Here is a 25,928-nt window from a genome sequence, read left to right on the forward strand (position 1 = left end):
CAGTACAAACTAAAATTTCAGATCGTGACTTGTTTACACTGCTCTATCCCCTCTACACTGAAATGGAAGTACAAGATTTATATTTCCATTGATTTATTTTATTATATACTAACAATGAGAAAGTCAGCCGTTTCAGTGATAGTGGCTGTGACGATTCTGTATTTTTTATGTCTGATTTTGTAAGCGAGTAGTTTTTAAGTGAGGTGAAACCGGAGTCGCACTTTTTAAGTGAGGTGGCAAATCAGACTCCTGAAAGCGGTACAGTCATCTGGAAAGGTTTAAAACGACTGATGTAACAATCAGACCCAGGGGATTCCTGGAAAACCTTCTGCGCTGCCTGCCACTGGCACCAAGGGGTCCCTGGGTCACATACATCTGTCCCCCAAACTCCATCTCTGGGCAGGCTCAGCTCCTCTCTCCTGCAAGGAGGGAACTGGAGCCAAGGCCGTGCAATAGCACTGTCTGCAGTGTCCTGAGAGAGTGGCGCCAACCTCAGGGCAGACTGCTGGGAACCAGGGCACAAATCCAAACTGGCTGAGAATTCTAGACCTAGATTTCACCAACCAAACATGCAGGGTAACCTCCTCCGGCATCCTAACAGCCTAGCCATGCAGTCCCCTTGGGTACTGTACCGATCTGTCTCGCAACCCAGGTGAGCCTGCCTCTGAGAGACAGATGGTCTCTCACACTCAGAATCACAACAGTATTCAGGTTACTCCCAGTCCCACAGGTCCAGGCACCCCAGGTGAACTGCACCTTAGACGTCACACCAAAGACCGCGCACGTAGCCAGTCTGATTATAGGACAATTTATTAAAAAGGAAATAAGATTTATTTACAAGGCTAAAGCGGGTGAACATACACACACAACTAAGCTACAAAGTTTCAAAAGGTAACAGAAGCATCTATTGCAGTGATGCTCCAAGCTCAGTGGTTCAGGAGCAAAATTAGTGATCAGCCGTACCCAAAAGAGCCACAGTAGCGGGAATTCATTGTTTCATTTACTATAGTATTACTCCTATTTAAACAGAAGGGCAGGGGAAATATTTAGGTTTTTATATAAATGCTCGCAGCAAATAACTTAGTGGCTAATAACATAGTAAAAGCATCCTGACTGGTTAACAATTAAATCACAGTGTTTTAATATCATGTGCTACAAAGAGCAGCAGGAGACACATTAAAGAGTCACTTGCAGCTCGTGAGCCGCAGTCTGTGTATCACTGGTCCATTATAAACTCTGTGTCCTTTAGGGCTAACCCAGGCTAAGCAGCTGGGGATCTCTTGCTTATGCCTAGAAAACCCTGCCCCCAGCATCAACAGGCTATATTCAGTTCCTTCTTGTATCCCACCTCCTCCCCTGTGCTCTGAGCTGCTGGAGATCAGCACTTCACACTCCTGAATGCCTTAATTCACTCTGTCTGGTGATTTACACAGTCACAGAGGCTGCCAAAACAAACGCTCCAATATTACCTTACAGTGTGGGATACAGAGGTCAGAAGAAATGAGATTAATGCGGCAGCAGCTCACAAGCATTCAATAAAGGCTGAACACATTCTTATAATGCTAATACCTATCTTAACACACAGATGAGCCAGCCTGATCCCAGCTGTGTATTTCTCAGGGTCCCCTTGAGACATGGGGACTTTGGCATGACCTGGCACCTGGTCTGTCTGTGTCACACCAATCCCCTCCCTGCCCTTTTCAAACCCACTGGGCTCCAGGAAGGGAGAGAACAGACATTTCTCCTCTTACTCCTACGTTCCAGGCCCTAAGTGTCCCACGAGGAGTGTAACAGGGGGTCTACTCCCTTGGCAGGTGCAGCGCTCTTAAAACTAAAAATGGAAAATTAAAACCAGTTTAAAACGTTCATGCTTTTATCCAAAGCAATATCTGGCAACAACAACAACAAAAAAAAGGAACTGGAGGTGTAAACCTGTAAACTTCAAAATCAATTGGGTTTCCAAAAAAGACCCCAAAAACTGACCCATAAAAAACTTTGTTAAAAAGTTCCTGGGGAGGTACGGGGGGGCACGCGGGAATGTAGAACATCCCCCCTCAGCTCTATTCCAGACCACCGAATGGGAATGATGAATATTTTTCAAAGATTCCATAGATAATTTTCTAGAGTAAAAAGCTTCTGTGGGGGAACGTCAGGGCAGCGAAAGCTGAGGCTGGTGCCTTGGCTCAGTTAGGCAGAGCTCCTGGTCCAGCTGAGGGAGGTTGGAAAGGCTGGATTTGAGCCGTTCCACTGGCGGAAAAAGAGACGGCACGGGTGCGGGGACCAGATGTGCAAATAGCATCTCTGGTTTTCACCTGAGCCCACAGTGCTCTGCCCAGTGATGCGCAGAGCATTCCCCGATATTCCGGAATTGCTCAGATGTGATGGTCACAAGAAATCACAGTCAGGCTTTTCCAGGGCTAGATTCTAGAATACTCTTGTTACCAGCCCCCTTCCACGGCAGCCTCCTGTGCCTGTGTAAATGCATCGGGTTTGGTGCAGATCCAGGGTCTCTCACTGGTGCATCGCAAGCTGCTGACCGCACTCAGACCATTCAGATACGCGCAGTCTCCTCCTCCTCCAATCGGAAACCTGCAAGACAGAAGCCAGGGAGCTGGTGTCAGGTAGGAGTTGGGTGTTTCCGGTCAGTCACAGGCAGGGAGAGACGCTCTCGCACAGTGCAGGGAGCTGCTGCACTCACAGCCCCTCATGACTCCCCTTCCTGCACCTGCCACAGGCCCCAGCTAGAAAGGGGGCAGTGGGGCAGCAAGGCCAGGAAAGGTTCGAAGATCAACTGACCTCCATGGAGCATTTATGCCGGGTGGGTACTAACCCAGTTCCTACTCTCCCCCCCCGCACACCCAGCTGGGTCTGGATGGGCCCCTGCAGGCCCAACCCACCCAAACTGCCCCGGGCGCAGGTTTCAGGTGACTCTCAGCGTGGCGAGGAGCAGCAGTAACGCCGCACAGAAGAGCTGGGTCCAGGGCTCCCTGGACAGTTTCCATCAGCTCTCAGGCCAGAGGCCTGTCAGGACAGGCTGTATTGCAGGGGACGGCTGGGGTGAAATGCCAGCAGCGCAAACCCAGCGGCCATGGGGTGACCCCAGCCACTCACACAGAGCTTCCCGTGAGAGCTGGAGGCCAGCGCTTCCCACCTGGGAACAGGGTGCGATCCAGGCCCACAGGCAAATTCTCCCCCATGGTCCCATCCTGGCTACTCACAGGGCTGGGAGGAGGCCCAGCATTACTCTTTGGGCAGGCCGGGATCTCCCTGCCCTCAGGCCATCAGCTGAGAACCCAGCTCACAGCCACCTGAGCAGATGGTTGTGGGTGGCTCCCCCACCAGCATCACCCCAGACGAGCTCTGAGGGGATGGCAATGATGCACCCAGAGCCTTCTGCTGAGGTGGGCGCCCGCAGGGTGGCAGATTTCAGGGTTAACACCCCACTGAGATGCCTGTTTACCCAGTTCGGGTAAATTGGCATCACATTAGCTATCCTCCAGTCATCTGGAACAGAAGCGGATTTAAATGGTAGGTTACAGACTACAGTTCGTAGTCCTGCCATTTCACATTTGAGTTCCTGGTCCTGGTGACTTGTTACTGTTTAGTATCTCAATTTGTTCCAAAACCTCCTCGAATGACACCTCCATCTGGGACAGTTCCTCAGATTTGTCACCTAAAAAGGATGGCTCAGGTTTGGGAATCTCCCTCACATGCTCGGCCACGAAGACTGCTGCAAAGAATTCATTTAGTTTCTCTGCAATGGCATGGTGCCCGCTGCCGTGTAGACAGACCCCAAACAGGCCTGCTAACAGATGGGCTCAGGATGCAATCACAGAGACAGACTGCTGCCGACATCAGGGCATCCTTGCTGGAATATGTGAAAATATCTGACCCGGATCAAACAACAGGTCATCAACTGACTTGTTTTCTAAGCCTCCTCTGGGCACATTTTCCAGCTTCCCATCAATCGCAAAGGGCTTTTTTAAAAATGCCATTCAGCTGTAAGTACATAAGACTGGGCACATGGGTCAGACCAATGGTCCATCTAGCCCAGTGTCCTTTCCTCCGATACTGGCCAGCGGTAGGTGCTTCCGAGGGAATGAACAGAACAGGGTCAGTATCGAGTGATCCATCCCATTCACACCCAGCTTCTGGCAGTCAGATGTTTATGGACACTCAGAGCATGGGGCTGCATCCCTGACCTTCCTGGCTGACAGGAACTGGTTGAGCTATCCTCTGTGAACTGATCTACTTCTTGTTTGAACAGAGTTATACTATTGGCCTTCACAACATCCCCTGGCAACAAGCTCCACAGGTTGACTGTGTGTTGTGTGAAGAAATACTTCCTTTGGTTTGTGTCAGACCTGCTGCCTATTTATTTAATTGTGACAGGTTTCAGAATAGCAGCCCTGTTAGTCTGTATTCGCAAAAAGAAAAGGAGGACTTGTGGCACCTTAGAGACTAACCAATTTAGTTGAGCATGAGCTTTTGTGAGCTACAGCTCACTTCATCGGATGCATTCAGTGCAAAATAACAGTGAGTAAATTTATATATACACAGAACATGAAAAAATGGGTGTTTAAAACTATTTCCCCTTGTTTATTTCTCCCCCCCGCTCCCCCACTGTTCCTCAGACACTCATGTTAACTCCTGGAAATGTACTGGAAATGGCCCACCTTGATTATCACTTCAAAAGGTTTTCTCTCTCTCCCCCCACCCCACTCCCCTGCTGGTAATAGCTCATCTTAAGTGATCACTCTCCTTACAGTATGTATGTTGAACACCCATTTTTTCATGTTCTGTGTGTATATAAATTTACCCACTGTTGTTTTCCACTGAATGCATCCGATGAAGTGAGCTGTAGCTCACGAAAGCTTATGCTCAAATAAATGTGTTAGTCTCTAAGGTGCCACAAGTCCTCCTCTTCTTTTTTCATTTAATTGTGTGACTGCCAGTTCTTGCATTATGTGAAGGAGTAAATAACACTTCCCTCTTCACTTTCTCGACCCCACTCATGATTTTATAGACCTCTTATATCCCCCCCTTAGTCGTCTCCCCTCATATGGAAGCTGTTCCACATATCTAATCATTTTCGTTGCCTGCCTCTGTACCATTTCCAATTCTAATAGATCCTTTTTGAGATGGGGCAACCAGATCTGCACACAGTGTTCCAGGTGTGGGGGTACCATGGATTTATACAGTGGCATGATGATATTTTATGCCTTTTTCTCTTAACCCTTTCCTGATGTTTTTTAAAGGATGCTCGTTTTTTGCCTCTAACCACCTGGCATTTCCCCCCCACACAAGGATGTTAAATTTAATTACATTATGGTCACTATTACCGAGCAGTTCAGCTACATTCCCCTCTTGGACCGGACCCTGTGCTCCGCTTAGGCCTAAATCAAGAATTGCCCCTTCCCTTGTGGGTGCCAGGATTAGCTGCTCCAACAAGCCGTCACTGATGGTGTCTAAAAATCACTTCTCTGCATCCCATCCAGAGGGGACATGTTCCCAGACAATATGGGGATAGTTGAAAACCCCCATTGTTATTCAGTTTTCTACTTTTGTAGCCTCTCTAATCTCTGTAAATTTCACAGTCACCATCCTGGTCAGTAGTATACTCCTGCTGCTAGATTCTTATTCTTCAAGCATGGAATTTCTATTCTGAGACATGCTAGCATACAGTTGGATTCATTTAAGATTTTTACTCTAATTTCCTCTATGCTCTCCTGGACATATAGTGCCACTCCCCGGCCACCGTGACCTACTCTGCCGTTCTTTCAGTGCTGATGGTCCAGGGTCAAACCCTGCTATCGGCTCAGCTGGGGTTTGGTTATTTGATCACACCCAGATCCCACTGAAATCCCTCTTGGGATGTCGTCTGGGCCATCTCTACTGTACCCCAGTTCTCATGGCAGCCCCAGGCACTCAGCATTTGTGACTATCAGGCATCTTTAACGCACATGGCCCCACTAAAGCCAGACAGATCTGAAAGCTTTGGCCAGTCTCCCAGCAGACAACCCTTGCTTCTACCCATCACTAATACACAGAGAACATAGCACTGACAGGTGAGTCGGTTGAACTCGGTATCTCAGACACCAGGGACCCAAAGCCCAGGCAATTCACAGAGGACTTACAGGTTGTTGAATTTGGAGCCATCGGCCCATTTCCAGAGCTGCCCAGGGTCCCTCCGGAGGCCAATCCAGTGGTCAAATTTGCCTTTATAGCGCCGCAGGAAAGCCTAAAAACAGCAGAGGGGGAGGTGGGGTCAGAGCACAGGCTCTGTGCACCAGAGAATCACAGGGATACACTGAAGGGCTCTGTTTTCCTGGAACGGCTGGGGATTTTCGCCTCCCTCTTGCCCAGCTCTGGGTAATTCAGTATTAACTTTCCCATCCCAAACCCAGCTCCCCCTCACACCAAACTGCCCTGGGCTGGAGCAGCTCTTGGGTGCTGCCGGGTCTAAGCTGCCCCCAAAACTCTCCATAGAAGGCCACATTCTGTGTCAAAGCCTCGCCTTACAGAACAACTGAGCTCCCCTCCCCATCACAGGGGAAGGGGAAGGAAAGAGCCCAGCTGAGCTCAATAAGGGATGCTGGGAAGGGCCAGGGATGAGAGTAGAGCCACCGAATCCTCAGCCAGAAGGGGCCAGGGCTAAGAAGAGCCCCCCCATCCTCATCTGGCTGCCCAAGAGCACTGGCTCTTCAAGTCAGTCTGGGATCTCAGTACCCCTTTGGCCCCATGCCACCCAGAAGACACTCAAGCCAGCCTAGCCCGAGAGAGGGGCGGTCTCCTTTTGAGAGGGCTGACAGTGAGTGATCCCTGCAGTCAGACAGGGACATTAGAGGTGCCCCAGGCCAGCCAGCCAGGCCTGGCATTCAGCAACTGGAAGCTCATTTACTCAGAGCTGCTCCTCGAGCCCAGGTTCTCCTGCAGCAGCTGCTGAGCCAAGACCAGAAGGTTGCAATTGGAGCATCTCTCACCATTTCCTGCTCACTGTTGATCTCAGCCAGGGAGGCGTTGAGCGCAGAGCAGTAGGTCAGGCTGTAGGTCCAGTTCCTTTTGGCCTCAGAGAAATAGTAGCATTTCCCTCGGTATCCGATCCAGCCGTCTGGGCACGCGGGGCCAGCAGGGGGGCCCAGATCAGCTGACGGAAGCTTAGGTCTCCACACTGAGAATGAGACAGGGACACGTGGTGTGAGCGAGACCCACCAACGAGGAGAACCTGGGGAGATCAGCCCCTGCGCCCCAGGCTTCTGAGACACCTCGAACCAGGGTGGGTACTGAAAGGCCGTGAGGGAGCCAGGAGGATGCTGGGAATCCAGCCCCAGAGGGGGCGTTATCTGACTCTGGTCTCCCTCTCTTGGGTTCACATTCAACAGGGATGCAGCTGACAAACCGCTCATGCCATGAAGCCCAGGACAGAGAGTTGGGCCCAAGCTCAGTGTTACAACACGGGGTGGGCAGAGAGCTGCAGAGGGAGGGGACAGTTACCAGGGGGCCAGCAGGGGGGCAATAATTAATGGGTAGGAGATTAACTTCAACATGATTTACCAGGTCTAGTACCCCAAGGAGTTCTGCTAGCCTGGACTGCTGCCCCCTCCCCCTGCTCTGCGCTTTGCTTCCCTGGAGAGGCAGGTTGAGATGAAGAGGGGAACAAACTCCCTTCCCTTCAGGAGACCGGACGCCCGCTGCCCGGCCTGTCCAGCACAGCCAGCCAGCTTCACGGTCACCACAAACAGCTGCCATCTGCGCTCGCACACGCTGTCTGTGCAGGGGGGGACGTCAAAAGCGCGACGAGACCCTGCCCTGCCGAGGTCACCAGTGGGTGGGTTTCACTCTGCGTTAACGGGGCTGTCGGTACTGTGTTCCACGGCTCCTTTCAGTGACACGCCAGCACCTGCCCAGCACTGGGCACGACCCGGCGATGCAGGAAGGCCAGGCTGGCACCTCAGGGCGACACGCTGCAGGCAGAGGGCCCAGCTCATTGCTGCCCTGCACCGTCAGTCACCCCCACTCTGCACAGGTATCCGTGACCGTGCCTGGGGCCCGGCAACAGTGACTTGGACCCAGAGTGCTCAGAGATGGGCTGGGGGGAGCTAATTTCAGTCCCAACAGAGAGAGTGCCCAAGTGCAGGGGTCTGGGAGGGAGCAGGAGGGGGGTCTTGGAGGAACATCCCCCAGGAATCCTCTGTCCCAGGGGCACAAGCCAGACAGGCCAGGAGGAGAGACTGACTGTGGTGGCTCCAGGGGGAATGGGATGTGCAGAGAGGGGGAAGGGAAGGGTGAGAACTCACCTGCCAGGACAGTAAGAGTGATGATGAGACTTAAGGACACAACTGCGAGGGCGACTGCGAGCACAATTGTACCTTTCTTGTAGTTACATTTCCTGCAGTTGCGATGAGGGTCTGAAACAGAAAGACCCGTCAGGCAGGGCCGCGAGGACACGTCTCCCCGACGGCACCAGGGCTGGAGCTGCCTTAGAACAGTGGTTCTCACCCACCGGTTTGTGTACCCCTGGGGGTAAGCAGAGGTCTTCCACGGGGCACATCAACTCATCGAGAGATTTGCCTCGTGTTACGACAGGCTACATTAAAAGCACTAAGTCAGTACAAGCTAAAATTGCCTACAGACAATGACTCGTTTATACTGCTCGATAGACTATACACGGAAAGGTACAGCGTTGATAGTCCAATCGATCTATTTCATAATTAAATACGCAACAATCAGAGAGAGTCAGCAATTTTTCAGGAATAGTGGCTGTGAAACTTTTGTATTTTTATGTCCGATTTTGGAAGCAAGCTGTTTTTAAGTGAGATGAAACTTAGGAGAGTGCAAGACAAATCAGCCTCCTGAGAGGGCGACAGTCCTCTGGAAAGGCTGAGAACCACTGGACTCGAACATGCACCGTTCTGCCGATTGGTCCTTCCGTCAGACGCTCTGGGAGAGGAGCCCGGAGGGTCAGGCCGGCTGGGGCTGGCAGAACAGCCCCTCCTTCCCCCTCAGCCCAGTGCCCTCCCCTGGGCACTCCCAGCCAGGCTGCCAGGAGGCCTGGTGAGCTCAGGGGCGCAGAGATAAGGACCCGCATGTCCTGGTGGCAGTTGCTCAAACTGTCCCCCCACCATCCCCATCCCCATTCTGCCCCCTGCCAAGCGCTGGCTGGGCCCACGCTGCCGAGTGCCCCTGTCCCCGCACACTGGGGTCTCACACTGGCCATACGCAGCAGAAGGGGCGAGAACCAACCAGGCAGAGATGGGCCAGGGCTGTCACAGGGGGTCTGACACACCCAGCCCAGGAGGGCCCTGCACGGCCCCACGGCCACCGCTGTGTCTGCCAGACAGCAGGTGTGAGCCGGGGATCGGTGCCCTGAGAGCCCCTGGGGGTGATCCAGTCCCTGCTGCCCACAGACAGGGGGTGTTGCTGGGCACTGGCTGCTGCCACTGAGAGCCTGGCCCCATGTGGGGCAGCCTCAGGGTCTCTCTCCAGCCTGTTCCCAGGCAGCGACACCCCATTACCTGGCTCCCCTCCAGTCTCCAGGTGTCCCTTGCCCTCAACAGGCCACTCCTGCAGCGGCTCTTCGCTCCCAGCAGGTCCAGCTGCTGGCCCCATCGTCTCTCTCAGCGACACTCGGGCTGCACGCTGCTGGAGACGCTGGGCTGGGGTCGGCTCCTCTCTGTGACTGGGTCCAATTCAGCAGCAGCCGCCGAGCATATAGGAGAGGGGCGGTTCAGAACAACTTTGAAATCCCCACCCCCTGCATAAAGCGTGTGTGAAAGGAAGGACTCCACCCTGACATCTGGCAGTTTTAACTTCCGTTCACGCTCCTCTGTTGCCTCTGTCCCCTCTCCCTCTCCCCCTCTCCGGGCTGGCGGGGGCTCTGTCCCCTCTCCCTCTCCCTTCCCCTCTCCGGGTTGAGGGGGGGAGGCCTCTGTCCCCTCTCCCTCTGCCTCTCCCTTCCCCTCTCCAGGCTGGGGGGGGCTCCGTACCCTCTCCCTCCCCCACCCCGGGCTGGGGGGGGGCTCCGTACCCTCTCCCTCCCCCTCCCCCTCTCTGGGCTTGGGGGGTGTGACGAAGTGGGACTGTTCTTAATGTTTCCTCTGAATAGTGTGGTGGGTGCCTCAGTTTCCCCTATGCAGTTCTTAAGTATCTAGGGGGTGGGATAAGGGTGTATGATCATTACAGAGCCCTAGAGGGCAGGTGTGTGCAGGCGTCTGGACACAGACAATGGCCGACACCCTGCTTCCTGGCAACTGGTGGCCTGGCCCTTCCCCCCTGCAAAGTGAGAGCTAAAGGGTTGGAGAACAAAGGAATCAGGTGACCTCCTGGCCCGGGAAAGGGACAAAGCCCAGAGGAGGGGGGGGCTGGAGGTTTTTCAGTTTGGGGCTGGCTGGGACATGGAGTGAAGGGCAGACGTGGTTGTCTTGCTCACTGCCCCCAAAATGGATCCAGCTGAGGGGTCCCGTTCTCTGCACCTACAAGCTCTGTGTTAGATCATGTTCCTGTCGTCTAATAAACCTTCTGTTTTACTGGCTGGCTGAGAGTCACGTCTGACTGCGAAGTTGGGGGGCAGGATCCTCTGGCTTCCCCAGGACCCCGCCTGAGCGGACTTGCTGTGGGAAGTGCACGGAGGGGCAGAGGATGCTGAATGCTCCGAGGTCAGACCCAGGAAGGTGGAAGCTGGGTGAGCTGTGTGTCCTGAAGACAGGCTGCTCACAGGAAGGCGACTGCCCCAGAGTCCTGACTGGCTTCATGGGGAGCAGCTCCAGAGCGTCGCCCGGGGACTCCGTGAGAACTGGTGGCAGGGTGGGATCTACTGCACCCCGTGGACGGCGCTTCCTGCAGTAAGTGACTGGGGAGCAGTAAAACGGAGGGGGATTGATGAGGACCAGGTGTGCTGAAGGCTCAGAGGAGCAGTTTCGGGGGGCGCTTAACCCCTGGGAGTGTGTGACCAGAGCGAGAAGGACTGTGCAGTAATGGGGGTCCCCCTGGGGATTGCAGCGAGCAGTCTCAGGGGCGGAGGAGCCTGCAGCTCGACCCTGGCAAAGAGGCGGTGACCTGGAGAAGGGCTGGCACACTAGGGGTTCTCCCTGGAAACTGTGAGGAGCTGAGAACACACAGGCCTGTGAGTCCACAACAACTTGGGAAGAGCGGAGTGATGGCCTGTCACCGTCTCCTTAAGAAGGACATTGTAACCCTGTGCAAAAAGAGCGGGTTGAGCATTGGAAAGTTCACCAAAGCACAGTTAATCATGCAGCTGGAGGAGGATGACGGCTCTAAGGGACAGATTCCTGACCCCAAATGGGGCTATAGCAGGATCTGGGAGCAGCTGGAGTAGGAGCCAGGCATTGCCAAGACTCCTGTCCAGGACCAGACAAGGGTCTTCATGATCCGGTTCCCCATCGGGGGATTGGAGACAGACGGGATTGGAGCTGAGTCCGAGAGAGCAAGAGGACTGTGAGAGACAGCGAGAGCCTGAGAAAGAGCTGCAGCAGCAGCATGAGCTGGCTGGTGGGGGGAGCGGAGAGGCCCAGGGGACCTCCCCGGGGTGAGTGGGGATAGACCCCGGGGGGCCAGTTCCGCAGGGAACCTCGAGACTAAATTGCTGCCCCTAGTTAAGGAGGGGGGGATGTGGATGCCACCTCACTGCCTTTGAGCAGGCTGGCGATTTGAACCAGGGGGACCCTGCGGAAAAGCCTCAGTGTCTAGCCCCCTTGCTGGGTCCCAAGGTCGTAGTCTCCGTCAGCCAGATGGGTGGGGAGGTGGACAGGCTCCCACTCCTGACCCCAACCGATATGTCTGTGTGGAGTTTCCTGGGGTCAGGCTCCTTGGACCTCCAGTGGAAGTGGAAGGTGATGGTCAATGGGGAGACATTCGTGGGGTGGCGAGATCCTGAGACAGAGAGAACTGTTGTCAGGCCCTGGGTGGTGCAGCCTCAGATACTGAGGGGCTGTGTGAGCTGGGTGAGGGTCCCAGGGATGAAGCCCCTTGCCCTACCTATGGCCCAGATCCCTGTGCAGACCCAGGAGGGGTCGGGCTGGCTGGCCGTTGGGGTGCTCCAGGATACCAGCTGCGAGACCCTGTTGTGGGGTGACTGTGTCTCTTTGGGACAGGATCCAGGCCCTGCTCCTGTAACTGCCAAGGGTTTGAATTTGAATCCAGGGAACCAATCGGTGGAGAGGGAAATGGTCTGTAAAAATGCAGGTGACCTGGCTGGCAGCTGGGAGGAGCTGCTAGACTCAGGCTACCTGCCTGCCTGTAACCAGATCCCTGGGGCTGCGTGGGACAGAGGAATGCTCCCCACCCCTTGCACACCAGAGTGGGGCTCTCGCTGGCTCTGATGCAGTGAGGAAAGCAGCAAGCTCGCTGCCTACCCCACTGGGACAGCAAGGGCAGCGCTGAGCACTGTGGGAGCTGAGACCCCAGCTGAGTGGCGGTAGACATAGGCAGGGCAGGGGATCTGTTGGGAGTGGCAAGGTGCTTGGTAAGGAAAGTCTGGATGAGCCTAGGCAGTCTTGTGAGCTGATGGCTTTGTCTAGGCAGCAGGGTGGGAAGGCGAGGAGAGTGGAAGATGAGTGTCCCTGGCCCTTACCTGTTAGCTGGGTGGAGAATTGTGACAGTGAAGGAAACGTGCCCGTGTCTGTCAAGGGTGTTGACTTGCCTATGGAGGGAGCTACCCTGATCTCCAAGCACTTGTCTGTGACCAGCCTTGTGTGCTGGGACAAGGGGAATGAGATCCCAAGCTGTGGGTCTGGGAAAGGAGAAAGTGTGTCCGGCTCTTCTTTGTCTGTGGAGCAGACAGAAGGGGCCTTTCAGCCTGTGAGGGTTGAGGGTCGTGCAGTTGTCTCAGAGCTGGTTCTGGATTCAGCTAAAGCCCAGGAAGGGAAGGGTCCTAAGTTTGTGTCTGCTCGGGAGAATGGCCCTGTAACTAGGTCGCATCCAGTCAGTGTCTATGTAAAATCCCAGAGCCCAGACAATTCCGTTGCTTGTGTTTTGCCTGTTCCTAGTGTGTGGCAAAGAGAAGGAGAAGGCTTCTGACCTTTTATCTAGGAAGTCTGTAAGTTTGCCTGAAAGGGGGATTGGGTAGGAATCCGCCTGATGGGCTAGAGGTGATTCTGGATGTAAGGGAGACCCAGAAAGAGTCTGTTGTTGCTCAGGAAAGTGTTCCTAGGGCTTGTTTCTAGAGCAAGCCCTCGGTGAAGAGGGTAAGAGCCGAATTTCTGTGAGGGGTGAATTGTTGCATAGACAAGCCCTAGGGAAAGGAATCCTCATGGAGTCTTTGCAAGCAGTTTACTGCAACTGAAGGGTGTAAAAGTGATTTAAGCAGAAAGTCTCTGTTCCTAACAGCCAGAAATTTTCTGTTGTGAATGAAGCCACTGACTTTCCTGTTGAAAGATCCAGGGTGGAGAGCTTTGAGAAGGTCTCAGATGGAGTGAAAGCTGTTAAGAAAGTTAAACAGTCCTCTGACCAAGTGGCTGTGTTTAGCCAGCTTGTTGGGGAGACAAGGTTGTGGAGAAAGGAATGTCTCCATGCTAGTTCTGTAAGTGAACAGTATGTGGCCCAGGTCAAGAGGGGGGCTCTTAACCAAGAGAGCCCGAATTGCAGGCCTCCAGACTGGAGCGCTGGGAGAAGACCCGATTCCAGTTTGACCCTCTGGAGTTTTGGGGTGGCCAAAGGGCACAGGCCGCATAAACCTTCCCACATGCGGCCTGCGAGTGCTATTGACACCCCCAACCTAAGGGAGGGCGTGAAACTGGAAGGCTCTGGGGTAACTCCCACCAAGGAATGGGAGAGATGTTGGGGCATCCATAGGAACATTGGTGGCTTCGAACTTCCCCAGGTCACCGGCTAAAGTGACCCCACTCAGTTCGATCTCGAAGGGAAGAGAGATGTGATGAAGTGGGACTGTTCTTAATGTTTCCTCTGAAGAGTGTGGGGGTGCCTCAGTTTCCCCTAAGCAGTTCTTAAGTATCTAGGGGGTGGGATAAGGGTGTATGATCATTGCAGAGCTCTAGAGGGCAGTGTGTGCAGGGGTCTGGACCCAGATAATGGCCAACACCCTGTTTCCTGGCCATTGATGGCCTGGGCCCTTCCCCCCTGCAAGATGAGAGCTAAAGGGTGGGAGAACAAAGGAATCAGGTGACCTCCTGGCCCGGGAAAGGGACAAAGCCCAGAGGAGGGGGGGCTGGAAGGAGTTTCAGTTTGGGGCTGGCTGGGACATGGAGTGAAGTGCAGACGTGGTTGTCTGGCTCACTGCCCCCCAAAATGGACCCAGCTGAGGGGTCCCGTTCTCTGCACCGACAAGCTCTGTGTTAGATCATGTTCCTGTCGTCTAATAAACCTTCTGTTTTACTGTCTGGCTGAGAGTCACGTCTGACTGCGGAGTTGCGGGGCAGGACCCTCTGGCCCCTCCAGGACCCCGCCTGGGCGGACTCGCTGTGGGAAGCGCACGGAGGGGCAGAGGAGGCTGAATGCTCCGAGGTCAGACCCAGGAAGATGGAGCCGGGTGAGCTGGGTGTCCTGCAGACAGGCTGCTCCCAGAGAGGAGACTGCCCCAGAGTCCTGCCTGGCTTCATGGGGAGCAGTTCCAGAGCATCACCCAGGGACTCCGTGACACCCCCGCAACCCAGAGAGGGGAAGAGGGAGGGAGAGGGGATGGTGATCCCCCCCCAGCCCAGAGAGCGGGAGGGGGAGGGAGAGGGGACAGAGCCCCCCCCCAGCCCGGAGAGGGGGAGGGAGAGGGGACGGAGCCCCCCCCAGCCCGGAGATGGGGAGGGGGAGAAGGGATGGAGGCCGCCCCCCCCAGCCCGGAGAGGGGAAGGGAGAGGGAGAGGGAGAGTGGATGGAGCCCCCGCAGCCCAGAGAGGGGGAGGGGTACAGGGGACGGAGGCCTCCCCCCCTAGCCTGGAGAGGGCGAGGGGACGGAGGCCTCCCCCGCCAGCCCGCAGAGGAAAAGGGAGAGGGAGAGGGGACGGAGGCCTCCACCCCCTAGCCCGGAGAGGGGGAGGGAGAGGGGATGGAGCCCCCCACCCAGCCCGGAGAGGGGGAGGGGGAGCGAGAGGGGACGGAGACCCCCCTGACCCCAGAGAGGGGGAGTGGGAGGGAGAGGGTGCCCTCACCCAGCCCGGAGAGGGGGAGGGAAAGGGGATGGAGCCCCCCCAAGCCCGGAGAGGGAGAGGGGACAGAGGCAACAGAGGAGCGTGAACGGAAGTTAAAACTGCAGCAGCCACAAGCTCCAGATGTCAGGGTGGAGTCCTTCCTTTCACACACGCTTTATGCAGGGGGTGGGGATTTCAAAGTTGTTCTGAACCGCCCCTCTCCTATATGCTCGGCGGCTGCTGCTGAATCGGACCCAGTCACAGAGAGGAGCCGACCCCAGCCCAGCGTCTCCAGCAGCATGTGCAGCCCGAGCGTCGCTGAGAGAGACGATGGGGCCAGCAGCTGGACCTGCTGGGAGCGAAGAGCCGCTGCAGAAGTGGCCTGTTGAGGGCAGTGGAGCCAGGTAATGGGGTGTCACTGCCAGGGAACAAGCTGGAGAGAGACCCTGAGGCTGCCCCACATGGGGCCAGGCTCTCAGTGGCAGCAGCCAGTGCCCAGCAACACCCCCTGTCTGTGGGCAGCAGGGACTGGATCACCCCCAGGGGCTCTCAGGGCACCAATCCCTGGCTCACAGCTGCTGTCTGGCAGACACAGCGGTGGCCGTGGGGCCGTGCAGAGCCCTCCTGGGCTGGGTGTGTCAGACCCCCTGTGACAGCCCTGGCCCATCTCTGCCTGGTTGGTTCTCGCCCCTTCTGCTGCGTATGGCCAGTGTGAGACCCCAGTGTGCGGGGACAGGGGCACTCGGCAGTGTGGGCCCAGCCAGCGCTTGGCAGGGGGCAGAATGGGGGTGGGGATGGTGCGGGGGGCCAGTTTGAGCAACTGCCATCAGAACATGCGGGTCCTTATCTCTGCGCCCCTGAGCTCACCAGGCCTCCTGGCAGCCTGGCTGGGAGTGCCCAGGGGAGGGCACTGGGCTGAGGGGAAGGAGGGGCTGTTCTGCCAGCCCCAGCCGGCCTGACCCTCCGGGCTCCTCTCCCAGAGCGTCTGACGGAAGGACCAATCGGCAGAACGGTGCATGTTCGAGTCCAGTGGTTCTCAGCCTTTCCAGAGGACTGTCGCCCTCTCAGGAGGCTGATTTGTCTTGCACTCTCCTAAGTTTCATCTCACTTAAAAACAACTTGTTTCCAAAATCCGACATAAAAATACAAAAGTTTCACAGCCACTATTCCTGAAAAATTGCTGACTCTCTCTGATTGTTGCGTATTTAATTATGAAATAGATCGATTGGACTATCAACGCTGTACCTTTCCGTGTATAGTCTATCGAGCAGTATAAACGAGTCATTGTCTGTAGGAAATTTTAGCTTGTACTGACTTAGTGCTTTTTATGTAGCCTGTCGTAACACGAGGCAAATCTCTTGATGAGTTGATGTGCCCCGTGGAAGACCTCTGCTTACCCCCAGGGGTACACGAACCGGTGGGTGAGAACCACTGTTCTAAGGCAGCTCCAGCCCTGGTGCCGCCAGGGAGACGTGTCCTCGCGGCCCTGCCTGACGGGTCTTTCTGTTTCAGACCCTCGTCGCAACTGCAGGAGATGTAACTCCAAGAAATGTACAATTGTGCTCGCAGTCGCCCTCGCAACCATGTTCTTAGTTCTCATCACTGTCCTGGCAGGTGAGTTCTCACCCTTCCCTTCCCCCTCTCTGCACATCCCATTCCCCCTGGAGCCACCACAGTCAGTCTCTCCTCCTGGCCTCTCTGGCTTGTGCCCCTGGGACAGAGGATTCCTGGGGGATGTTCCTCCAAGACCCCCCTCCTGCTCCCTCCCAGACCCTTGCACCTGGGCACTCTCTGTGTCAGGAGTGAAATTAGCTCCCCCCAGCCCATCTCTGAGCATCTGGGTCCAAGTCACTGTTGCCGGGCCCCAGGCACGGTCACGGATACCTGTGCAGAGTGGGGGTGACTGACGGTGCAGGGCAGCAATGAGCTGGGCCCTCTGCCTGCAGCGTGTCGCCCTGAGGTGCCAGCCTGGCCTTCCTGCATCGCCGGGTCGTGCCCAGTGCTGGGCAGGTGCTGGCGTGTCACTGAAAGGAGCCGTGGAACGCAGTACCGACAGCCCCGTTAACGCAGTGTGAAACCCACCCACTGGTGACCTCGGCAGGGCAGGGTCTCGTCGCGCTGTTGACGTCCCCGCCTGCACAGACAGCATGTGCGAGCGCAGATGGCAGCTGTTTGTGGTGACCGTGAAGCTGGCTGGCTGCGCTGGACAGGCCGGGCAGCGGGAGTTCGGTCTCCTGAAGGGAAGGGAGTTTGTTCCCATCTTCATCTCAACCTGCCTCTCCAGGGAAGCAAAGCGCAGAGCAGGGGGAGGGGGCAGCAGTCCAGGCTAGCAGAACTCCTTGGGGTACTAGACCTGGCAAATCATGTTGAAGTTAATCTCCTACCCATTAATTATTGCCCCCCTGCTGGCCCCCTGGTAACTGTCCCCTCCCTCTGCAGCTCTCTGCCCACCCCGTGTTGTAACACTGAGCTTGGGCCCAGCTCTCTGTCCTGGGCTTCATGGCATGAGCGGTTTATCAGCTGCATCCCTGTTGAATGTGAACCCAAGAGAGGGAGACCAGAGTCAGATAACCCCCCTCTGGGGCTGGATTCCCAGCGTCCTCCTGGCTCCCTCACGGCCTTTCAGTACCCACCCTGGTTCGAGGTGTCTCAGAAGCCTGGGGCGCAGGGGCTGATCTCCCCAGGTTCTCCTCGTTGGCGGGTCTCGCTCACACCATGTGTCCCTGTCTCATTCTCAGTGTGGAGACCTCAGCTTCCGTCAGCTGATCTGGGCCTCCTTGCTGGCCCCGCGTGACCAGATGGCTGGATCGGATACCGAGGGAAATGCTACTATTTCTCTGAGGCCGAAAGGAGCTGGACCTACAGCCTGACCTACTGCTCTGTGCTCAGTGCCTCCCTGGCTGAGATCAACAGTGAGCAGGAAATGGTGAGAGATGCTCCAATTGCAACCTTCTGGTCTTGGCTCAGCAGCTGCTGCAGGAGAACCTGGGCTCGAGGAGCAGCTCTGAGTAAATGAGCTTCCAGTTGCTGAATGCCAGGCCTGGCTGGCTGGCCCGGGGCACCTCTAGTGTCCGTGTCTGGCTGCGGGGATCACTCACTGTCAGCCCTCTCAAAAGGAGACCGCCCCTCTCTCGGGCTAGGCTGGCTTGAGTGTCTTCTGGGTGGCATGGGGCCAAAGGGGTACTGAGATCCCAGACTGACTTGAAGAGCCAGTGCTCTTGGGCAGCCAGATGAGGATGGGGGGGCTCTTCTTAGCCCTGTCCCCTTCTGGCTGAGGATTTGGTGGCTCTACTCTCATCCCTGGCCCTTCCCAGCATCCCTTATTGAGCTCAGCTGGGCTCTTTCCTTCCCCTTCCCCTGTGATGGGGAGGGGAGCTCGGCTGTTCTGTAAGGCGAGGCTTTGACACAGAATGTGGCCTTCTATGGAGAGTTTCGGGGGCAGCTTAGACCCGGCAGCACCCAAGAGCTGCTCCAGCCCAGGGCAGTTTGGTGTGAGGGGGAGCTGGGTTTGGGATGGGAAAGTTAATACTGAATTACCCAGAGCTGGGCAAGAGGGAGGCGAAAATCCCCAGCTGTTCCAGGAAAACAGAGCCCTTCAGTGTATCCCTGTGATTCTCTGGTGCACAGAGCCTGTGCTCTGACCCCACCTCTCCCTCTGCTGTTTTTAGGCTTTCCTGCTACGCTATAAAGGCAAATTTGACCACTGGATTGGCCTCCGGAGGGACCCTGGGCAGCTCTGGAAATGGGCCGATGGCTCCAAATTCAACAACCTGTAAGTCCTCTGTGAATTGCCTGGGCTTTGGGTCCCTGGTGTCTGAGATACCGAGTTCAACCGACTCACCAGTCAGTGCTATGTACTCTGTGTATTAGTGATGGGTAGAAGCAAGGGTTGTCTGCTGGGAGACTGGCCAAAGCTTTCAGATCTGTCTGGCTTTAGTGGGGCCATGTGCGTTAAAGATGCCTGATAGTCACAAATGCTGAGTGCCTGGGGCTGCCATGAGAACTGGGGTACAGTAGAGATGGCCCAGACGACATCCCAAGAGGGATTTCAGTGGGATCTGGGTGTGATCAAATAACCAAACCCCAGCTGAGCCGATAGCAGGGTTTGACCCTGGACCATCAGCACTGAAAGAACGGCAGAGTAGGTCACGGTGGCCGGGGAGTGGCACTATATGTCCAGGAGAGCATAGAGGAAATTAGAGTAAAAATCTTAAACGAATCCAACTGTATGCTAGCATGTCTCAGAATAGAAATTCCATGCTTGAAGAATAAGAATCTAGCAGCAGGAGTATACTACTGACCAGGATGGTGACTGTGAAATTTACAGAGATTAGAGAGGCTACAAAAGTAGAAAACTGAATAACAATGGGGGTTTTCAACTATCCCCATATTGTCTGGGAACATGTCCCCTCTGGATGGGATGCAGAGAAGTGATTTTTAGACACCATCAGTGACGGCTTGTTGGAGCAGCTAATCCTGGCACCCACAAGGAAGGGGCAATTCTTGATTTAGGCCTAAGCGGAGCACAGGGTCCGGTCCAAGAGGGGAATGTAGCTGAACTGCTCGGTAATAGTGACCATAATGTAATTAAATTTAACATCCTTGTGTGGGGGGGAAATGCCAGGTGGTTAGAGGCAAAAAACGAGCATCCTTTAAAAAACGTTAGGAAAGGGATAGAGAAAAAGGCATAAAATATCATCATGCCACTGTATAAATCCATGGTACCCCCACACCTGGAACACTGTGTGCAGATCTGGTTGCCCCATCTCAAAAAGGATCTATTAGAATTGGAAATGGTACAGAGGCAGGCAACGAAAATGATTAGAGATGTGGAACAGCTTCCGTATGAGGGGAGACGACTAAGGGGGGGATATAAGAGGTCTATAAAATCATGAGTGGGGTCGAGAAAGTGAAGAGGGAAGTGTTATTTACTCCTTCACATAATGCAAGAACTGGCAGTCACACAATTAAATGAAAAAAGAAAAGGAGGACTTGTGGCACCTTAGAGACTAACCAATTTATTTGAGCATAAGCTTCTGTGAGCTACAGCTCACTTCATCGGATGCATTCAGTGGAAAATACAGTGAGGAGATTTATATACGCACAGGACGTGAAAAAATGGGTGTTCAACATACATACTATAAGGAGAGTGATCACTTAAGATGAGCTATTACCAGCAGGGGAGTGGGGTGGGGGGAGAGAGAGAAAACCTTTTGAAGTGATAATCAAGGTGGGCCATTTCCAGTACATTTCCAGGAGTTAACATGAGCGTCTGAGGAACAGTGGGGGAGCGGGGGGGAGAAATAAACAAGGGGAAATAGTTTTAAACACCCATTTTTTCATGTTCTGTGTATATATAAATTTACTCACTGTTATTTTCCACTGAATGCATCCGATGAAGTGAGCTGTAGCTCACGAAAGCTCATGCTCAACTAAATTGGTTAGTCTCTAAGGGGCCACAAGTCCTCCTTTTCTTTTTGCGAATACAGACTAACACGGCTGCTATTCTGAAACCTGTCACAATTAAATAAATAGGCAGCAGGTCTGACACTAACCAAGGAAGTATTTCTTCACACAACACACAGTCAACCTGTGGAGCTTGTTGCCAGGGGATGTTGTGAAGGCCAATAGTATAACTCTGTTCAGACAAGAAGTAGATCAGTTCACAGAGGATAGCTCGACCAGTTCCTATCAGCCAGGAAGGTCAGGGATGCAGCCCCATGCTCTGAGTGTCCATAAACATCTGACTGCCAGAAGCTGGGTGTGAATGGGATGGATCACTCGAAACTGACCCTGTTCTGTTCATTCCCTCGGAAGCACCTACCGCTGGCCAGTATCGGAGGAAAGGACACTGGGCTAGATGGACCATTGGTCTGACCCATGTGCCCAGTCTTAGGTACTTACAGCTGAATGGCATTTTTAAAAAAGCCCTTTGCGATTGATGGGAAGCTGGAAAATGTGCCCAGAGGAGGCTTAGAAAACAAGTCAGTTGATGACCTGTTGTTTGATCCGGGTCAGATATTTTCACATATTCCAGCAAGGATGCCCTGATGTCGGCAGCAGTCTGTCTCTGTGATTGCATCCTGAGCCCATCTGTTAGCAGGCCTGTTTGGGGTCTGTCTACACGGCAGCGGGCACCATGCCATTGCAGAGAAACTAAATGAATTCTTTGCAGCAGTCTTCGTGGCCGAGCATGTGAGGGAGATTCCCAAACCTGAGCCGTCCTTTTTAGGTGACAAATCTGAGGAACTGTCCCAGATTGAGGTGTCATTCGAGGAGGTTTTGGAACAAATTGAGAAACTAAACAGTAACAAGTCACCAGGACCAGGAACTCAAATGTGAAATGGCAGGACTACGAACTGTAGTCTGTAACCTATCATTTCAATCAGCTTCTGTACCCGATGACTAGAGGATAGCTAATGTGACGCCAATTTACCCAAACTGGGTAAACAGGCATCTCAGTGGGGTGTTAACCCTGAAATCTGCCACCCTGCGGGCGCCCACCCTAGCAGAAGGCTCTGGGTGAATCATTGCCATCCCCTCAGAGCTCGTCTGGGGTGATGCTGGTGGGAGAGCCACCCACAACCATCTGCTCAGGTGGCTGTGAGCTGGGTTCTCCCTTCTCTGGGACAGACCTCACCCCGAGCCAGAGGCTGGTAGCCTGAGGGCAGGGAGATCCCGGCCTGCCCAAAGAGTAGTGCTGGGCCTCCTGCCAGCCCAGCACATGCCTACTGTGAGTAGCCAGGATGGGACCATGGGGGAGGATTTGCCTGTGGGCCTGGATCCCACCCTGTTCCCAGGTGGGAAGCGCTGGCCTCCAGCTCTCACGGGAAGCTCTGTGTGAGTGGCTGGGGTCACCCCATGGCCGCTGGGTTTGCGCTGCTGGCATTTCACCCCAGCCGTCCCCTGCAATACAGCCTGTCCTGACAGGCCTCTGGCCTGAGAGCTGATGGAAACTGTCCAGGGAGCCCTGGACCCAGCTCTTCTGTGCAGCGTTACTGCTGCTCCTCGCTACGCTGAGAGTCACCTGGAACCTGCGCCCAGGGCCGTTTGGGTGGGTTGGGCCTGCAGGGGCCCATCCAGACCCAGCTGGGTGTGTGGGGGGTGCGGGGGAGAGAGTAGAACTGGGTTAGTACCCACCCGGCATAAATGCTCCATGGAGGTCTGTTGATCTTCGAACCTTTCCTGGCCTTGCTGCCCCACTGCCCCCTTTCTAGCTGGGGCCTGTGGCAGGAGCAGGAAGGGGAGTCATGAGGGGCTGTGAGTGCAGCAGCTCCCTGCACTGTGTGAGAGCATCTCTCCCTGCCTGTGACTGACAGGAAACACCCAACTCCTACCTGACACCAGCTCCCTGGCTTCTGTCTTGCAGGTTTGTGATAAGAGGAGGAGGAGAGTGCGCATATCTGAATGATGAGAATGGGGTCAGCAGCTTGCGATGCACCAGTGAGAGACACTGGATCTGCACCAAACCCGATGCATTTACACAGGCACAGGAGGCTGCCGTGGTAGGGGGCTCGTAAGGAGAGTACTGTGGAATTAGTCCCGGAAAAGCCGGACTGATCTCTTTACAAAATCACATCTGAGCAATTCCGGAATATTGGGGAATGCTCTGCGCATCACTGGGCAGAGCACTGTGGACTCAGGTGAAAACCAGAGATGCTATTTGCACATCTTGGCCCCCCCACCCGTGCCGTCTCTTTTTCCGCCAATGGAACAGCTGAAATCCACCTCTTAGGAGGAGCCTCTCGCCACTGAGCTAGGGGACAGTCTGAGGTGGTGGTCGGGTGGGGGTCCCTTATTCTCTCCTGTTAACCCTGTTCCAGACTCGGGATAAAGAGTGATTGGAGCAGACAGACTAACTGTCACCTCGGGGCATCATGCAGAGAGATGATTTCTAGCCCCCATCAGTGACTGCTGCTTGGAGAAGTGGGCCCTGGCCCCCGCAAGGGGAGAGGCAATTCCTGATTTAGTCCTCAGTGGAGCACAGGATCTGCTCCAAGAGGTGCAGGGAGCTGAACTGCCCAGCAATAGTGCCCACAGTGTCATGACATTTAGTATCCCTGGAGGGGACGGAATACCAGACCAGCCCACAGCAGTAATATTTCACTTCTAAAAGGGGAACCACAAAACCATGCGGATACTTGTTGGATGGAAATTGCACAGAGCTGTCACCAGGGTCAAATGTCTCCTAGCAGCACGGACACTCCTTAAAAACAGCATGAGGCTCGGACGAGGGGCTTGTCTCCACTCACAGCGCTGCAGGGAAGACGCTACCTACGCTGAGCAGAGAGCTTCTCCCATCAGCGGAGCCAATCCCCCTCCCCAAGGGCGGTAGCTATGGGGACAGGAGAAGGGCTCCCCTCAACGTGGTGCTGTCTGCACTGGGGGTGAGGTCAGGATACCGGCATCGCTTGTGGGGTGGATTTTTCACACCCTTGAGAAACATCGTTACACTGTCATAAGTCTGTAATGTAGACAGAGTCTAAGGGCAGGTCTCTACTACCCGCCGGAAGCGCAGGTAGCGATCTATCTATTGGGGGTCAATTTATCGCGTCTAGTCTAGACGCGATAAATTGAACCCCGAGCGCTCTCCCGTCGACTCCGGTACTCCAGCACTGCGAGAGGTGCAGGCGGAGTGGAGGGGGGAGCCCCGGGAAGATGCCAAGGGAAGTCGACCTGGAAGTCCACTTCAGCTATGCTAGTCTCATAGCTGAAGTTGCATATCTTAGGTTAGATCCCCCCCACACACACACACCCAGTGTAGACCAGGGCTAAGGGTGTACCCCAAATAAAAAAAGACAGGAGGAGGACCAAAAAAATGCTATCCTGGCTAAACAGCAGAATAATGGAGGCAATTAGAGGCAAAAAGCATCCTTGAAAAACTGGAAGTCTAAACCTAATGAGGAAACTAGGACGGAGCAAAACTCCAGCAAGTAAATTGTAAAGTATAAGGAGGCAGGCCAAGGAAGAGTTTGAGAAGCAGCTTCCTAAAGATGCAAAACCTAAAAAAATTAAGTACATTATCCACTGGATCTAATGGGGAACCGTCCACCCAGGTCTATTTCCCCCCGGGGGTGTCACTTTAAGGCCAATCCAGATGTCGTTTGCATCTTGTACAACATCTTGCATGAAATCCTGTGATGTGCAAAGCAGAGGGGGTGGGGATGAGTATCCTGTAACATGCTAGAATTCCCTTAGTGATCCCATGAAGTGCCTGCTCTCTCCTTCAGTAGCTCTGCCCATAATGCCAGCAGGAGACCCCACCAGCCCCTGAGTTAGTTCACCCTCTCCCCTGGGCGGGCAGGGTCCCAGTGCAGGTAAACGTGGCTCTCTCTATGCAGACATGGTAACGCCAGTACCCGTCCTTGGTGGCACAGGGTGAGCTGGCCCTTTAAGGAAGTCCTGGGTTGAGCCTCACCTGTGACTAGGTGCCCCTGGACTCAGAGGCAAAGGTGATGGAAGCAGGTGACCAGGAGCCAGGTCTGGTGGGGCTACAAGGGCAGCCAGTCTGGGCAGGGAGAGATTTGATGAGGTAGGAGGTTTGTGTGAGTAGCTCTATGCAGAAGGGCTCTGCTGAGCTCTCAGACAGAGGGCCTGGGAGTGAAACGCCTGCAGGAGCCAGCTGGGCAGTCTGGGGTGGGAAAGCTGTGGGGTTCTTGCTCTGAACTGTATGTTAATAAGCCAGACCCCCAGAAGGGGAGAAAACACCCCAGTGTGGAGTTTGATTCGGGGGCGGGGGGAAAGAGTCAGGCTACACTGGGTTTGTAACTAGTGACACACGTCTTTCTCCAGCTGGAGTTGGATGAGCCTGTATTTTCTGTTACCATCTCCTCCCGGTTCTGGATCACGAGCATGCGAGAGCTCTTCCCCGAGCAGTCGTCACGGCTCCCAGTCCAGTCTTTACACTCCTTAGACAGCCAGTAGCACTTGTCCCCGTGCAGCAGCCAGTCCCTGGGGCAGAGTTTGCACCCGGATCCCTCTGGAGGGAGAGATGGGAACCGAGGTGTCATTAATCCTGAACCTTCAAACTACAGCTGGATGAAAACTCTTGTTCAAAGTTGTTTTTTAATGGAAAATGCCATTTTGACCCAAATGAAAGGTTTTATTTTGATTGCCATTTTTCATTTTTTGATGGGGGGAGTGGACTTAAAATGGAAATACTGGCTTTGAGGGTGGGAGGGAGGATTTCATTCAGTTTTGGAGGGGAAAGAAACATTTACTCTTAACAGTTCCCTCCATTTGAAAAGTGGCGGAGGACTTTCACTTTTCTACTTCCTTCAAAGGACATCAGACTGTCATTTCTTTTCACGTTTTTCATGACCTAGGCGTACACTCTATCAGCTCTAGTTCTAGACATTGCTGACGTTTCCCCTACAGTTGTGTAAAAAGCAGGGCTGCAAATTAATCGCCGTTAACTCACGTGATGAACTGAAAAAATTAACTGTGATTACAAAAATTAATCGTGATTAATCACACTGTTAAACAATAGAATACCAATTGAAATTGATTAAATATTTTTGGATGTTTTTCTACATTTGCAAATATATTGATTGCTATTACAACACAGAACACAAAGGGCACAGTGCTCACTTTACATGATTATTTTTGATTACAAATATTAGCACTGTAAAAATGATAAAAGAAATAGTATTTTTCAATTCACCTCATACAAGTCCTGTAGTGCAATCTCTTTATTGTGAAGTGTAACTTACAGATGTGGATTTTTTGCTTACATAACTGCACTCAAAAATGAAACAATGTAAAACTTTAGAGCCTACAAGTCCACTCAGTCCTACTTCTTGTTCAGCCAATTGCTAAGACAAACAAGTTCTG

General features: G+C 54.1%; 1 protein-coding gene, 1 long non-coding RNA gene and 1 pseudogene across 3 annotated transcripts; 1 reads left to right on the plus strand and 2 right to left on the minus strand.

Annotated features, from left to right (window-relative positions):
- Positions 1-794: 794 nt before the first annotated feature.
- Positions 795-9,892, minus strand: LOC140897912 (C-type lectin domain family 2 member D). Its single transcript, XM_073311189.2, has 5 exons — positions 9,516-9,892; positions 8,298-8,408; positions 6,984-7,171; positions 6,138-6,241; positions 795-2,589 (listed from the first exon to the last, which is right to left on the minus strand). Exons 1-5 carry the CDS (start codon positions 9,607-9,609, stop codon positions 2,439-2,441), a joined length of 648 nt encoding a protein of 215 aa, XP_073167290.1. The 5' UTR covers positions 9,610-9,892; the 3' UTR covers positions 795-2,438.
- Positions 7,538-25,206, plus strand: LOC140897921 (C-type lectin domain family 2 member B-like; annotated as a pseudogene). Its single transcript, XR_013634587.1, has 7 exons — positions 7,538-14,503; positions 15,354-15,499; positions 15,685-15,698; positions 16,608-16,709; positions 17,834-18,021; positions 18,764-18,867; positions 22,465-25,206. The product of XR_013634587.1 is annotated as a C-type lectin domain family 2 member B-like (transcript).
- LOC144929246 (uncharacterized) lies at positions 20,586-25,604 on the minus strand. Its single transcript, XR_013634531.1, has 2 exons — positions 24,920-25,604; positions 20,586-24,230 (listed from the first exon to the last, which is right to left on the minus strand). It is a non-coding gene; the product is annotated as an uncharacterized LOC144929246 (long non-coding RNA).
- Positions 25,605-25,928: the final 324 nt, after the last annotated feature.

This window comes from Lepidochelys kempii, chromosome 14, assembly GCF_965140285.1.
Source record: "Lepidochelys kempii isolate rLepKem1 chromosome 14, rLepKem1.hap1, whole genome shotgun sequence".
NCBI classification, from domain to species: Eukaryota; Metazoa; Chordata; order Testudines; family Cheloniidae; genus Lepidochelys; species Lepidochelys kempii.